General features: G+C 46.5%; 1 protein-coding gene across 1 annotated transcript in view; it reads left to right on the forward strand.

The window, feature by feature from the left end:
* The first annotated feature begins 3,643 nt into the window (after positions 1–3,643).
* Positions 3,644–16,052, forward strand: part of LOC137323504 (indian hedgehog protein-like) — a 54,229-nt gene continuing 41,820 nt past the window's right edge. Inside the window, exon 1 of the mRNA XM_067987031.1 lies at positions 3,644–4,019. Within this exon, the coding sequence (XP_067843132.1) occupies positions 3,714–4,019 (306 nt within the window). The 5' untranslated portion in view covers positions 3,644–3,713. The remainder of the gene's footprint in view (positions 4,020–16,052) is intronic.

Here is a 16,052-nt window from a genome sequence, read left to right on the forward strand (position 1 = left end):
AAGGCCTTAGAGAGGGTGCAGAGGAGATTTACTAGAACAGTATCAGGAATGAGAGACTTCAGTTATGTGGAGAGACTGGAGAAGCTGGGGTTGTTCTCCTTAGAGCAGAGAAGGTTAAGGGGAGATTCATTAAAGGTGTTCAAAATTATGAGGGGTTTTGATAGAGTAAATAAGAAGAAACTGTTTCCACTGGGTCGGTAACCAAAGGACACAGATTTAAGGTAATTGGCAAAAGAACCAGAAGAGAGATGAGAACTTTTTTTATGCAGTGAGTTGTTATGATCTGGAATGCACTGCCTGAAAGGGCGGTGGAAGCAGATTCAATAATAACTTTCAAAAGGGAATTGGATAAATACTTGAAAAGGAAAAATTTGCAGGGCTCTGGGGAAAGAGCAGGGAGAGTGGGACTAATTGGATAGCTCTTTCAAAGAGCCGGCACAGGCACGATGGGCCGAATGGCCTCCTTCTGTGCTGCACGATTCTATGATTTTAGAAAGAACTATCGGGGTGAAATTAGCACCTTCATAGACTGCAGTCGATCTTTAATGTTGTGTCCCAATACCCAGGCAATCAGAGAGCTCTGCAACCAATATAAAAGACCCGGATTAACACAATAGTAACAGTAAATCTCAATGTGTCATAAAAAATCTGTTAGAATATTGGAATATTTAGCCAGAACGATGACTGCAAGACTACACAGGTTATGCTAAGGGTTTTACAGTGCACTGGCCGGACTACCTCGAAGAGGCAGTGCCTAAATCTGGGATGGATCCTACCCCTTTGTAAGCCCTATCTGCTGTGCAGTCTACTCCTGATAATTCAAAGTCCTTGCACTAAAAAATAATGAATTAGAGAAGCATTTGAATTCATCAAAGTAAATAACTCAGCAAAGTGGGAACTTAGTGCTGAAAAGAAATGAATTAAGAGGAGTAGAGTGTATAGAGTTGGGACCTAATACTTCCTAACTTGGGTGATTCATTAACCATCCCAGAGAATCCTGGTCTCTAGACAGAGGGGCAGCGTCTGACAGTCTCCAGACTGAGAGGACAATGTCTGACAGCCTAGTACTAGAAAGAGAGTTTCCAAACTGAGGGGCAGTGTCTGACAATCCAGTACTGCACAGTCTCCAGACTGAGGGGTAGTGTCTGATAGTCCAGTGCTGGAAGGTCTCCAGACTGAGGGCCAGTGCCTTACAGTCTCCAGACTGAGGGCCAGTGCCTTAAAGTCTCCAGAATGAGGGCCAGTGCCTTACAGTCTCCAGATTGAGGGACAGTGCCTTACAGTCTCCAAACTGAGGGCCAGTGCCTTACAGTCTCCAGATTGAGGGACAGTGCCTTACAGTCTCCAGACTGAGGGACAGTGCCTTACAGTCTCCAGACTGAGGACCAGTGCCTTACAGTCTCCAGACTGAGGGCCAGTGCCTTACAGTCTCCAGACTGAGGGACAGTGCCTTACAGTCTCCAGACTGAGGACCAGTGCCTTACAGTCTCCAGACTGAGGGCCAGTGCCTTACAGTCTCCAGATTGAGGGCCAGTGTCTGACAGTCTCCAGACTGAGGGGCAGTGTCTGACAGTCTCCAGACTGAGGGGCAGTGTCTGACAATCTCCAGACTGAGGGACAGTGTCTGACAGTCCAGTACTGGACAGGCAGTCTCCAGTTGAGGGGTGACAGTGCAGCCCATTTGACTCCAAGTCTGTACATATTCCAACAGAAAATTGATGTTGACACTGACGGATCAGTGAGGAAAAGGGTCAGAGACCTAAGTTGGTGGTGGGGGGGGGGGGGGGGGGGTCGCAGGGGAACAGACAGCAGTGGAGTGGATTCCCTCAGTGTTTGGGTGGGTGGGGGAGTTGGGGGGGATAGGAGGAGGACGAGCTGCCGAGGGTCGAACTGCTGCAATTAATCCCCAAAACTAGTTGAAACAATTGGGAGGTTTGGGATTAAAGGGTGGATATTGCAAGGGGCCAGAGACCGGCAGGCTTCTTACTACCTGTGACACACACCGCTGGTCCAGGGGAGTGTGGAGCCGGGACACGGAGGCAGGAGAGGGGCAGGTGTGACTTTAGTTGGAAGGGGAGGGGAGAGGAGAGGTGGGGTAGAGGGGAGGAGGAGGAGGGGAGGGGGATCTGGACGTCTGCTGCGGGATGGGGGCTGAGGGTAAAGCCCACCCTCCCTCTGTGCCAGGGCGGGGAGGGAGGGGAAGGGGAAGGAGAAGGGGGGGGGGGGGGAGAGTGGGAGTGGGTGAGCGAGTGGTCAGGGGCGCGGTTGGAGAAGAGGGTGCGGTCTCGGCGGAGCCGGATCTCAGGGAGCTTGGTTTGCACGGGCTCTGAGCGCCGGAGACATTCAAGAGGCTCACGTCGGAGATCCCGCTCCTGCTGCTGCTTCTCTCCGCCTTGTCCTGGGGGACAGGCGGCTCATATCTCCTGCCGATCGCCGCCTGCCCCGTGGCTTGCCTCTGATCCCTGGCGTGTCTCCTCATCTCCGGCTGTCCTGCTCGATTTCCACCGCTTTCTCCTCCTCTCGTTTTCAAGTTGTCTTTCCCACTACTTATCTCTCCCTCGCTCTCTCTGTATATTTCCCAGTTTCTGTCTGTGCATTTGTCATTTCTCACTTTCTAGTTGTCTTTGCTGCCTGTATTTCTCTCTCTCGTGTGTTTTTTTTTTCTATTTCAAGCAGTTTCTGTCACTTTCTCACCTGTAAATTGTTCTCTCTCTGCTCCCTCCTGTCTGATCGTTTCACCTCAGTTTCTTTCTGTATCCGGCCAGTTGCTGTCTTTATTTCTCACCGGTTGTATCTGCCAGTTTCTGTCTGGTGTATTTCCCATCAGCGAATCTCACTGACCGGTGTCCGTGCTGCAGCTCTCGCATCTGCCTTGTTTCTGGCTCTATCTGTGCATCTCCCTGTGTCTCTGATCTCTCTTTCGGGGTCTGGTCCTGAATTCTCTGTACCTCTCTATCCCTGCCTCTCTGTACCTCTCTATCCCTGCCTCGCTGTATATATCCCTCTGTACCTCTCTATCCCTGCCTCTCTCTATCATTCTGTACCTCTCTACCCCTGCCTCGCTCTATCCCTAAATCTCTCTATCCCTGCATATCTCTATCTCTCTATTCCTACCTCTCTCTATCCTTCTTCACCTCTATTCCTGCCTCTCTCTATCCCTCTCTACCTCTGCCTCTCCCTATCCTTAAATCTCTCTATCCCCCCCCCTCTCTCTCTCTATCCCTGCCTCTCTATCTCTTTACTCTTTATCCCTACCTCTCTATTCCTCTCTCTCTCTCACAAGGCAGGACATACTGTCCCACCTCGCTCCTCTTGCCCCATCGGGATCTCCCCCCTGTGGGACTTTGGCGCCTCCATGCACCGACTGGAAGGGACTCGGTGGCGCCTGGAGCTGTGATCTCGGGCTGGGGGATCGGAATCGCAGGCGTTTGAAGCCGGTCGAGGAGGGGGCTCCTCTCTCGGTGCGCTCCCGGGGACGCGGAGAGCTTTTTTTTTTGCGCACTGGATGGGGAGCTTTGGCGACCCCGGAAGCCGAGGCTGATCGCTTCTCTTGGAGGGGTTGGGGTGGGAGGGTAGGGAGGGGGGTGGGGGGGGGCGGTGGAGGTGGGGGTGTTAACAGATACCCCCTGGGTCAGGGGAGGGGGGGGGGTCGCAGCTGGGAGCCTTTCAGTTCTCCCTGATCCGAAAGTGACCCCCGTGGGGGTCCGCGTACGATGAGACTCTGGCGGCTACTGATGGTGGTGGGGACTGGCTGCGCTCTGCTCCTCTGCCCGGCGGCGATGGGTTGCGGGCCGGGGAGAGGCTACGGCAGCAGGAGGAGGCACAACCGAAAGCTCACCCCGCTCTCCTACAAGCAGTTCATCCCCAATGTGGCCGAGAAGACGCTGGGAGCCAGCGGCAAGTCGGAGAGCAAGATCAACCGGAACGCGTCGCGGTTCAAGGACCTGATCCCGAATTACAACCCCGACATCATATTCAAAGACGAGGAGAAATCGGGTGCGGACAGGCTCATGACTCAGGTAAGAGAGAAAACATCTCAGGGGGGACTGCATCCCAGAATGATACAGCACAGAAGGAGGCCGTTCGGCCCATCGTGCCTGTGCTGGCTCTTTGAAAGTGCTATCCAATTAGTCCCTCTTTCCCCCATAGCCCTGAAAATTTTTTTCCCCTTCAAGTATTTATCCAATTCCCTTTTGAAAGTTACGATTGAATCTGCTTCCTTTCAGGCAGCGCGTTCCAGATCATAATAACTGGCTGATTTTTAAAAAAAAAAATCTCATCTCCCCTCTGGTTCTTTTGCAAATTACCTTAAAATCCCGTGCCTGAAAGGGAAACATCAACTTAGAATTTTTTTTTTAAAGGGCAATGGGGAGGTGTTTGACAATTGCCTGACTCGTGGTGTCCCTCCTTGGGTAAAAAAAAAAGTTGCATTATTCCTTCCTCTTTTTACACAGAATGACAGAATTTCACAGCACAGAAACAGGCCATTCGGCCCAACAGGTCCATGCCGGTGTTTATGCTCCACAGGAGCCTCTTCCCTCCCCTCTTCATCTCACCCTATCAGCTCATATCCTCCTATTCCTTTCTCCCTCCTGTACTTGTCTAGTTTCCCTTTAAATGCTATTCACCTCAACCACTCCATGTGGTAGCGAGTTCCACATTCTTACCACTCTCTGGGTGAAGAAGTTGTTTTTTAAAGTGACTTTTAAAAAAAACTATATTTTAAAACACTAATCAATTCTCCTCGGGGGGACACTGTTTCGGCTCCTCTGTTTACCCAGCTCCTTGCAAACACCGCTTGCACTTTGCTCTGCAAATCTCCCTGAACCAGGTGAACCTTTACAGATCAGTTAGAGAGAAAGAAAGCTCAAACATGCTTCAGTTGAACATCGGAGTTTGCACCGCGATTAAGGGAGAGAGAAATATCATTCCTCTCTCTCTCTCTATATATATATAATCTTTTAAAAGTCATGCAATTTCTCTCAGAGGCGTCTGAACCAGCCTCCAAAAAATGATCCCAATCATTCAATATTTCCACTCCAAAGCGGTGTGTATTTTTTTTAAAAAGAAAAAATGTTATTTATATCACAGGAAATTTGTTTAAGCGTGCATTGGGTTATTCCAAAACAAGAACGCGCTGTCTTTTTTTTTATTTTCCCTGAAATGAAACGGAAACGTCGGGTCTGTGCGCTGTTTTTAAGGGCAGGGTCTATTTCCACTCCTCTCTGTGATAAACTGACAATAACCTTTGTACAGTGAACCAGGAGCTGTTGTTAGAGAATCGGCCCGGAGTTCAGGGTTAAGCGTTTAAATTTAGAGCTCGGATCAAGGTGGGGGCGGGTGGGGTGAGGGTCTCTCTTTATCGGAGCATCACAACTTAAAGCGGCAGGAAAAGCCTGGAGTTCTCGATCTGTGTTTTTAAAGATATAGCCAGAACTGACATGAAAATGAATGTGTCTGTGTCTGCGTTTGCATAAATGTGGGTTTGCATTTGTATAAATGTGTATGTTTGTGTTGTGTCTGGTGTGTGTGTTTGCGTTGTATGTGGATGTGTTTGTGTAGATGTGTATGTAGGTGTGTGTGTTTGTGTCAGTGTGAGTGTGTTTGTGTAGACGTGTGTTAGTATTGTGTCTGGTTGTATGTCTGTGTGTGTGTTTCATATGTATAAAAGTTCTGTTCCTAGTGTGTGCCTTGCAAAACATTGTCCTTCACAGAAAATCATTATTGGCTCAGATTTCACACAATATTGCTCAGTTAGTTCAAGATTTCAGTTACATTTCTGAATACTCGTTCTATTATACATTACATTCTGTATCATATACTATAGCACTCTTGTTATAAAACATTGTATCCTCCAGCTCATCCTGAGCAACTCCAAGGGACACCCACTAGTTTTTAAAAATTAATTTTCAGGATACGGACATTTCTGGCATGGCCGGCATTTATTGCCCATTCCAAGTTGCTCTTGAGAAGATGGCGGTTGGCTTTCTTCTTGAACCGCTGAAGTCCATGTGGTGAAGGTTCTCCCACAGTGCTGTTAGGCAGAGAGTTCCAGGATTTTGACCCAGCGACCATGAAGGAACGGCCGATATATGTCCAAGTCGGGACGGTGTGTGACTTGGAGGAGAACTTGCTGCCCTTGTCCTTCTAGGTGGTGGAGGTCGCGGGTTTGGGAGGTGCTGTCGAAGAAGCCTAGGCGAGTTGCTGCAGTGCATCCTGTAGATGGTACACACTGCAGCCACTGTGCGCCGGTGGTGGAGGGAGTAGGCGTAACGTCAGCCCCCACCATTTCTGTAGCTTTTTGTACCTAACAAAAGGAATGCCTCTTCTTCCCCCTTCCCTGCTTCCAGAAACCTACCCCCCCAAAAACGAAAGTATTGCAAAGTACTGGACTGGAGAATGTATCAACCTGGAAACATTATCATACAAACATCGAATGGGTTTCCATCAAATTTGTCTGTCGACTATTTTAGTGGAGGTGCCAAGTGGTTTAATTTTAATGGGTTAACAGCTTCATTGAATTCTCAGACGGTGGAATTCAATGCAAGTGCATTAAGCGTCTGTACGATAACAACAACAACAGCACCTTTAACGTAGTAAAACATCCCAAGGCGCTTCACAGGAGCGTAAATCAGACAAAAATTTGACACCGAGCCAAAGCAGGAGTTATTAGGACAGGTGACCAAAAGCTTGGTCAAAGAGGTAGGTTTTAAGGAGGGTCTTAAAGGAAGAGAGAAGTAGAGAGGCGGAGAGGTTTAGGGAGGGAATTCCAGAGCTTAGGACCTAGACGGCTGAAGGCACGGCCGCTGATAATATTGCACAGTATAATTTGCAGGCTGGAACGTCTGAGGCAACGTAAATGGTGGTGAGCATGATGGAGCTGTCTATGCTAGGACCTCAGCCTGGTGTAAATCATTGGTTTGTTTTAAAACTTGATTATGACTCTATAATGTTTGTTTATTTTTATAGCGCTTATTCCTCCTCCCTTCTATCAGCAGAAAACATTAAGAGATGCTGTTGTCTATCGTGGCGTCGGTGATTTAGTGCCTGCTGGCTCTGCTCTCATTTCTTTTTTATCAATGGAGACATAAAAACTTAAAAGAAAGAATTTACATTTATATCACGCCTTTCGTGACGCCCCAAAGCACTTTACAGCCAATAAAGTACTTTTTGAAGTGTAGTCACTGTTGTGATGTAGGAAACACAGTAGCCAATTTGCGTACAGCAAGGTCCCACAAACAGCAACGTGAGAATGATCAGATAATCTGTTTTAGTTATGTTGGTTGAGGGATAAATATTGGCCAGGACACTGGGGAGAACTCCCCTACTCTTCTTTGAAATAATGCTGTGGGATCTTTTACATCCACCTGACAGGGCAGATAGGACCACAGTTTAATGTCTCATCCAAGAGACAGCACCTCTGACAGTGTAGCACACCCTCAGTACTGCACTGGGAGTATCAGCTTGGATTATGTGTACAAGTCTCTGGAGTGGGACTTGAACCCATGACTATCTGACTCAAGAGGGAAGAGTGCTACCAACGGAGTCACATTTGACATTGGGGCTAAGCTATGTCTTCATTACCATTTCTGACCTGTGCAGATTTGACTGTTTAAACATGTGCTGGTTTGTCATTTGTGAATTGCAGTGCAAATCAGAACAGACATGGTGAATGATGGGAGGATGAACAATGCATTACACACGCACTTCCCAATGGTTCAGTTGGTACATACATTGCCCAGTGTAGAATTAAGCCATACAGACCAGCAAGGTCCCAGGTTTGATCACTGGGTCTGTGCTGGATTTGCTGATCTCAGCCAAAGTGGCAAAAGTGGGCCACACTGGGAATAAAATCAGTCAGGGTTCCTCCTCATTGCTATCCAATGACCCTACTGAGAAGTGTGGATGTGTTCAGCGGCTGAGGACAGAAGTAGCCTTGGCTATGATGCCTTCCGCAGTGACGTAGCCTGCTGATACTCATTGTCTGGGCTCACACATTCAGAATGACCTGGAAGGGGGTGGTGGTAAGTGTGTGCTGTACCCCAACATGAGCTAGCACCTTCAAGAGAGATGGGGAGAAAATTGAAGGGGAAGAAATAACCCACAATCATTTGTTTTATAGAAAGAACTTGCATTTATGTAACACTATGTAACGACGTCCCAATGCGCTTTACAGCCAATGAAGTACTTTTTTAAGTGTATTCACTGTTGTAATGTTGGAAATGTGGCAGCCAATTTGTGCACAGCAAGGGCCCGCAAACAGCAATGTGATAATGTCCAGATAATCTGTTTTTTTTAGTGATGTTGAGGGATAAATATTTGCCAGGACACCGGGAAAAAACTGTGCAATATTATCAGCGGCCGCGCCTTCAGCCGTCTAGGTCCTAAAGCTCTGGAATTCCCTCCCTAAACCTCTCCGACTACTCTTCCTTTAAGACCCTCCTTAAAACCTACCTCTTTGACCAAGCTTTTGCGTTCACTCAAAGCCTTGATTTAGTGTCTATCTGAGAGATAACACCTTCGACAGTACAACACTCCCTCAATACTGTGCTAATGTTCTGGAGTATGACTTGAACCCACAACCTTCTGACACAGGAGGCAAGATGTGCTCCCACTGAGCCCCGGCTGACACCTAGGTGCAAGTGAACTCGAGTAGAGATAATGATAAACTTATACAGGGTAATTGTTAGGCCACGGTTAGAGTGCCATGTGCAGTTTTGAGCACCCCATTATAGAAAAGACACTAGAGTCATAGAAAGTGTACAGAATAGATTCATCAGCATGATACCAGGGATAGGAAACTATAGTTATGAGGAGAGATGACATACTGGATCAATTCGCACTGGAGTAAGAGGAGAATTATTTGCGTTTTTTAAAGTTATGAAGGGTTTTGATACAGTGAATAAGAAACGACTGTTTCCTTTGGTTGAGGAGTCAGTGACAAGGGGTCATCAATTTAAAATCATCACTAAGAGAGTGAGGAGGGCAGTTAGGTTGTTGGAGCAAGTGATGCTTTACTACAGGAAATGATTGAGGCAGAGACCATTGTATCTTTAAGGGAAAACTGGATAAATGTTTGAAGCAGAGAAAGGTACAGGGCTATAGGGAGACAGTGGGACAGTGGATTAATTTTGGATTGATACAGGGCTATGGGAAGAGAGTGGGGCAGTGGGGTTAGCTTTGGATGCTCTAGCAAAGCGTTGGTACAGGGATGATGGGCTGAATGGCCTCCTTCTGTGCTGTAAACTTCAATAGTTCCATGTATTATTTATTGGGGATACTTTTCTTTGTAACTGATAACTTTTAAGCAAATAAATGTGGAAACGATTTCTATCAGAACTTAGGATCATATAGCTTTAAGTAGGATTGTAACAATTGTAAGATTTTAAGAAGATAAGTAGAGCAGAGAAGGTTAAGGGGAGGTTTAATAATGTTCAAAATCATGAAGGGTTTTGATAGAGTAAATAAGGAGAAACTGTTTCCAGCGGCAGGAGGGTCATAACCAGAGAGGACACAGATTTAAGATAATTGGCAAAAGAACCAGAGGGGAGATGAGGAGAAATATTTTTGCACAGTGAGTTGTGATGATCTGTAATGCACTGCCTGAAAGGGCGGTGGAAGTAGATTCAATAGTAACTTTCAAAAGGGAATTGGATAAATACTTGGAAAGGAAAAAATTGCAGGGCTATGGGGAAAGAGCAGGGGGAATGGGACTAATTGGATAGCTCTTTAAAAGAGCCGGCACAGGCACAGTGGGCTGAATGGCCTCCTTCTGTGCCATATCATTCTATGCTGGAGGTGGACCTTGAGCTTTAGAAATGGAAGGGGCGATATACAAGGAAACATTTTTCTCAAGTCACTTGTTGACGTGTTGCATGACAGCAGTGCAGAAAAATTCCCTGTTTATGCAAGTCTTAGAAAGGACCTTCCTTTAAAAAAAAACAAAGTTACAAAAAATTATCTTTAACATTCTTCTTTTCCTGCTGATTTTTGTTGCAATATTTTTTGCTTAAATGGGCAGTGCAATAGGGAGGAAGGGTGTTCAGGGTGTTCAAACAGCCCTCACAATTTCTATGATTTTATTTATTGAGCCACTCCTTCTTTTGAGAGAGAACATGACGTTGATCACTTGATAGAACACAGAAACAACCAATGTTCCTCCAGAGTTACTTAGTTCCTCAATCCGACCAGTTAAAACTGATTATTTGGTCTTGCGCTTCTAAAAGTTCTAAACGGATTATGCAGTGAAGTTATTGATAGACTAGCGACACATGGCTGTCTGCTGATGATTGTACAGTGTTCAGCTCCAGTCGCAATTCCCCAGATCATGAAGCAGTCCGAGGTCCAAGGATGTTGTCCAGGTCTTGCATGCAGCAAGACCTGGACAACATCCAGGCTTGGGCTGATAAGTGGCAAGTAACATTCGCGCCGGACAAGTGCCAGGCAATGACCATCTCCAACAAGAGAGAGTCTAACCACCTCCTTTTGACATTCAATGACATTACCATTGTTGAATCCCCCACCATCACCATCCTGGGGGTTCATGGTCGCTGGGTCAAAATCCTGGCACTCTCTGCCTAACAACATTATGGGAGTACCTTCACCACACGGACTGCAGCGGTTCAAGAAGAAAGCCCACCACCGCCTTCTCGAGGGGCAACTAGGGATGGGCAAGAAATCCTGGTCTTGCTAGTGACGCCTGTGTCACCAGAATGAATTAAAAAAACATAACCGGCACTTGGACTCCCGTGATGTAGAGATTTCGCCCGACAAGACTGTTTTTTTCTTTTCACACACTTTATTTGAATTGTTAGATTAATGGAAGTAATAATGCTTCTATTTGAACCTTATTTTGAAATTCCTATCTGTAAAATAGACTGTTGGAAGTAGTTTTGTTTGGTCTGGCAAACTCATAACCAGCCGATGAAACAAATCCTGCCTACGCCACTGTAAATTGGTTATATCATTGGGGGGAAATTGGCGATGAAAAGTTAATGTGCTTGAAAGTGTGAGTGAGATGAACGAATTGAGTGTGTGGGTTAATGCGTGCTCTTTTATACTGTCAGGCTCTGTAACTCCTTCCGGCCAGTTTGTCCAATTAATTCTGTGCACATTAACCTTAGTGGTATTGGTATTGGGGACTAGGATGATTCCAGGCTTGGCTATGTGCAGAGCGAAGCTGCCTCGACTTTGAAGAGGCCAGTTTGACTCTGCCCCAGCATCGCTTCTCAGCCCCTAATTCCCGACGAGTGTGGCACTATGCTGACCATATGGTTGCTGAATTGGGGGCAGTTCTACTGTGAGGGGCATCACAGTTTGATGCTGTTCCCAACCAGCGACCACGGACGCAGGTAGGGGGTGACATTGGTCTGGGGCAGTAGCGCAGGACGGGCGATTACGAATCGGCGGCCCGTTTTACACCCCGCCCGATTTCCGTTTTCATTGCCGGGCTGTCGACTGCCTGTTTTGCGCCACCGTCCAAATCTAATTTCACCCCTCCCCCATACTCTCTAGCAGGAGTCACTGGATAGCAATCAGAAGCAGAGGCACTGAGACCAACTGTAGCCCCTGCTATTGCTCTGGCTGAGATCATGTAACTCAGGCACAGGCCCGGGATTCGAACCTGGTGGTCTTTCAGGTCTGTATGCCTGTGGGACACTGATTGAGCCAAGGAAGAGCTTTATAAGACATTCCATCCACCATGTTAGCGAATGGGGTGAGGCGAGTGCACGCTGGTACTATTGGCCGAGTGGAGACATTATTGATTGGTATCGCAAAAATGATTAACATGCAACGAGAACTGAAAAAAAGCTTTGTGCTGATTCAGGGTCAACTCCCTGATGTGAGAGAGTTGCTGTGGAGGCTTCAGATCCAATGATTTCCCTAATGGAGACAGAACTCCTGTAGGGGAAGTTATAACTCTCGCTGACTAGAGTCCTCGTTAACTATCTGACGTTTTGATATGGGTCATAGGAGCATAGGAACAGGAGTAGGCCCCTCGAGCCTGTTCCGCCGTTCAGTTAGACCATGGCCGATCTGTATCTTAACTCCATCTACCCGCATTGGTTCCGTAACCCTTAATACCCTTGGCTAACCAAAATCTACCAATCTCAGTTTTGAAATTTTCAATTGACCCCCAACTTTTTGGGGGAGAGAGTTCCAGATTTCCACTACCCTTTGTGCGAAGAAGTGCTTCCTGACATCATTCTGATAGTATGACTCACTCTTTAAATGGGGCCTTTATAATGAAACTTCCTCTCTAACAGGGGTCTCATTAGCGTGACTCCCTCTTGAAAAGGGGGTTCTGATGGTGAAAAGTCTGATGGTGAGACTCCCTCTATGAAGAGATTCTGAAGGAGGTACTCCCTCTTTAAAAGCGATCACGATGTTGAGGCTCCCTCTTTAAAGGGGGCTCTGATGGCAGAACTCGCTCTTTAAAAGGGCCTGGGTTGGTGAGACTCCATCTTTCATGTGACCTTAATGTTTTGCAGAGTTATAAGATTATCCATTAGTTGGACCTGGGCAATCTATTTCTTTTAAAAAAAGATGGTGAGTATGGGGCAGAGCTTCCAACGTGGGGCATGCCACATAGTGGTAGAATGGTGATTGCACGTGCGTAGTTCTGGCAAATCAAATTTATGAGCCACCTTTAAGCGGAACTCAGATGCATTCCTCAAATGAAGAGAAAGTGGAGGGAGCCTCAATCTGGGCTGTCACAATCTCCTCGGAGTTGGAGGCCGAGCCATTGGAAAGAAAGAGAGGAAAGCAAAGACTTGCATTGATAAAGCACATTTCATAACCTCAGGACGCTCCAAAGCGCTTTACAGTCAATTACGTACTTTTGAAGTGTATTCACTGTTGTAATGTAGGAAACAGGGCAACCAATTTATGTACAGCAAGGTCCCCCAAACAGCAATATGATTATGACCAAATAATCTGTTTTTTAGATGATGTTGGTTGAGGGACAAATATTGGCCAGGACACCAGGGAGAACTCCCCTGCACTTCATAGAAATAGAACCATAGGATCTTTTACATCCACCTGAGAGGGCAGACGGAGCCAAGTTTAATGTATCATCCGAAAGACAGCACCTCCGACAGTGCAGCACTCCCTCAGTACTACACTGCGAGTGTCAGCCTAGATTATGCGCTCAAGTCTCTGGAGTGGGACTTGAACAAATGACCTTCTGACTCAGAGTCATTGAAAGACCTCATTTCCTACTGAGGTGGCATTGCAGCAACTATGGAGGACAAGGTCTCCATGGATACGGGGTGCCAGGCTGTTTCTCTTTAATGCACTCCAATTCCACCAAGAAGTCAAATCAATGCATTATAACAGTACTAACTCATGATTCATCTGGGTCTACTTGCAGACCACCTCCCATTCTCATGTGAGCTTCAGTAGATTTTCTGCATTTGTTCCGCTGAGTCTTCACTCACCCCCTCCCAGCTATGGGAAGTTAACTAAGGCAGGATTCAATTATGTCCCCACTCTGTTGACTGGATCTCCAGCAGAAGAAAGCATGAGGATGCTATTACGAGGCAGGGTTACCCGTGATTCCATAACAACGACAACTTGCATTGATACAGCGCCTTTAACATAGTAAAACATCCCAAAGCACTTCACAGGACCGTTATCAAACAAAACTTGACACCGAGGTGACCAAAAGCTCGGTCAAAAAGGTAGGTTTTAAGGAGCGTCTTACAGGAGGAGAGAGAGGTGGAGAGATTTAGGGAGGGATATTAAAAGGCCTTATTGAAATAGAACCTCTTAATATAACCATTGGTCCAGTAGTTTTATTTTCTTTCTCTGCCCGTGGGGAACTGCCTGGTCTCCATCTGGCATGGCTAAAAATTCCACTGTGGTAAGTGAGATTGGCCCTCGACAAAGACATTGTGAGCCCTTGTCAAATAGTTAGTGACTATCACTGGCTTTGAACGGCTCCATTTTAGAATTCTCATCCTTGTGTTCAAATCCCTCCATGGCCTCGCCCCATCCCTATCTCTGTAACCTCCTCCAGCCCTACAACCCTCCGAGATCTCTGTGTTCCTCTAACTCTGGCCCCATCCCCCACTTCCTTCATTCACCATTGGCGACCATGTGTTCAGGCCCTGAGCTCTGGAATTCCCTCCCTAAACCTTTCCGCTTCTCTACCTCTCTCTCATCTTTAAGACCCTCCTTTAAACTTTGACCAAACTTTTGGTCACCGATCTACTTCTTGTTGGCTGATTACACTCCTGTGAAGCGCTTTGGGACGTTTTACTACACTAAATGCGCTATATAAATGCACGTTGTTGTTATCCAAACATACTGTGAAAGTAGGGACTTGTAAATTAGTGCTCATCAATTACTCCAGATTAGCGTTACAATGATTGGGGTCTAATGTAAGTGGCTCGTGCACCAGATCCTGGTGTTGGGACACAGACCGATGCAGTTCTCTAGGTGAAGGGTCAAGGTTCATAGTGCAGGACACCACCAAGGTTGAAAGGAAGAGGACAATATAAATCAAGAAATAGTGCAAAGATGAGATCAGGCTTGGGGTTTAAAAGCCCTTGTAGACTCTAGGAGATAAAGTGTTCCACAGTGTCGAGATTGTGAGAAAGAGTGAGTTAAGAGTAGCAGACTGTGCAACGAGTCTTGATTCCAACACATCGAGGACGCAGGGGGGAGGAAGCATGTGTTGGATCGTGCATTTGGAGCTCAGGCACGAATAAGAGAGGGAAGTTCGCGTTACAATCAATTCCGATTAAGATCAAGAGAGAAAAGAAAGGTCATAATGCAGAGAGAAGATTACAGGCTAGAGGTGAGAGAAGGATCACTTGTCAGGCAACAAGCCGTTTTCTTGTATCCTGTCCAGAAGTGTGTGACAGAGGGGTTAGACGAGGCCCCCTCACCCCCACATATGGGGGGAGTGTGTGGGGGGGTTGGTGGGGGTTGGTTATCTGCTTCTCTCCGACGTTATTCGAAATCCCGAGATGTTTACAGAGAAGAAAAGGTTGAAGGAAGTGCGAGAGGATGTTGTGTTGATGAGAAGCTTTCTGTGAGAACTTATATATAGAACAGAAGATGTTTGGCAGAAGCTGCAAGCTAGTAATTCGATCGGGACTTCCAATGATCTCATGTACCGCAAAAGCTAAGCTCGACCGGCTTTTAAACATCAGCGGAACCTTCAAGATTCAATTACTGTCCTAAACTCACTGCCAGATATTTATTATTGTTTATAAAATACGGTATATAGATTGTTTTTGTGATGTACAGCTTCCCACATCCATTATATAATGAGGCGATGCCAGGGATGCTATGACATAGGTAAATGGTTACAAAAAAATTGGATGATGCTAAATATCATCTGTTCATTTGACATTGTAATTGAGTGTCAGCTTTGGCTCAATGGGTAGCACTCTCCTCTCTGAGTTAGACAGGTCGTGGGTTTAAGTCCTGCTTCGGAATCTTAAGCACATGATCTGAGCTGATGTTTTAGTGTTATACCGAAGGAATGCTGCACTGTCACAGGTGCCATCTTTCGGATGAGTTGTTACACACTGAAGCCCTGTCTGCACTCTCAGGTGGTGGTCGATGATCCCATGGTGTTTCTCGAAGAAGAGCAGGGGAGTTCTCCCCAGCATCCTGGCCAATATTTGTCCCTAAAACAGATGATTTGGTCATTTATTTCATTGGTGTTTGTGGGATCTTGCTGTGCGCAAGGAGGCTGCCGCGTTTCCTATGTTATAGCAGTGACTACACTTCAAAAGTACTTAATTTGATGTAAAGCACTTTGGGAAGTCCTGAAGTTGCGATATAAATGCAAGTTCCTTCTTTCTTTAGTGTTAATTGGTAGCAAATTACCAGGACATCTTATAGCAGTGGTGACCATGATGCAACCTGGGGACCAGTCTTCCTTTCACCGTTGGTCCACAGCAGACCTGTGTTTCTGGACCTCCAATCATAACCTTCCCTGACTGCAGGATATCAGCCAAGCTGCACTTCATCTCCGTCCCCTTATTCCTTCGCCCACCATCCAGTGGGGAAAAAAAAAAATCAAAAGACATTGT

Source organism: Heptranchias perlo, chromosome 7, assembly GCF_035084215.1.
Source record: "Heptranchias perlo isolate sHepPer1 chromosome 7, sHepPer1.hap1, whole genome shotgun sequence".
NCBI classification, from domain to species: Eukaryota; Metazoa; Chordata; class Chondrichthyes; order Hexanchiformes; family Hexanchidae; genus Heptranchias; species Heptranchias perlo.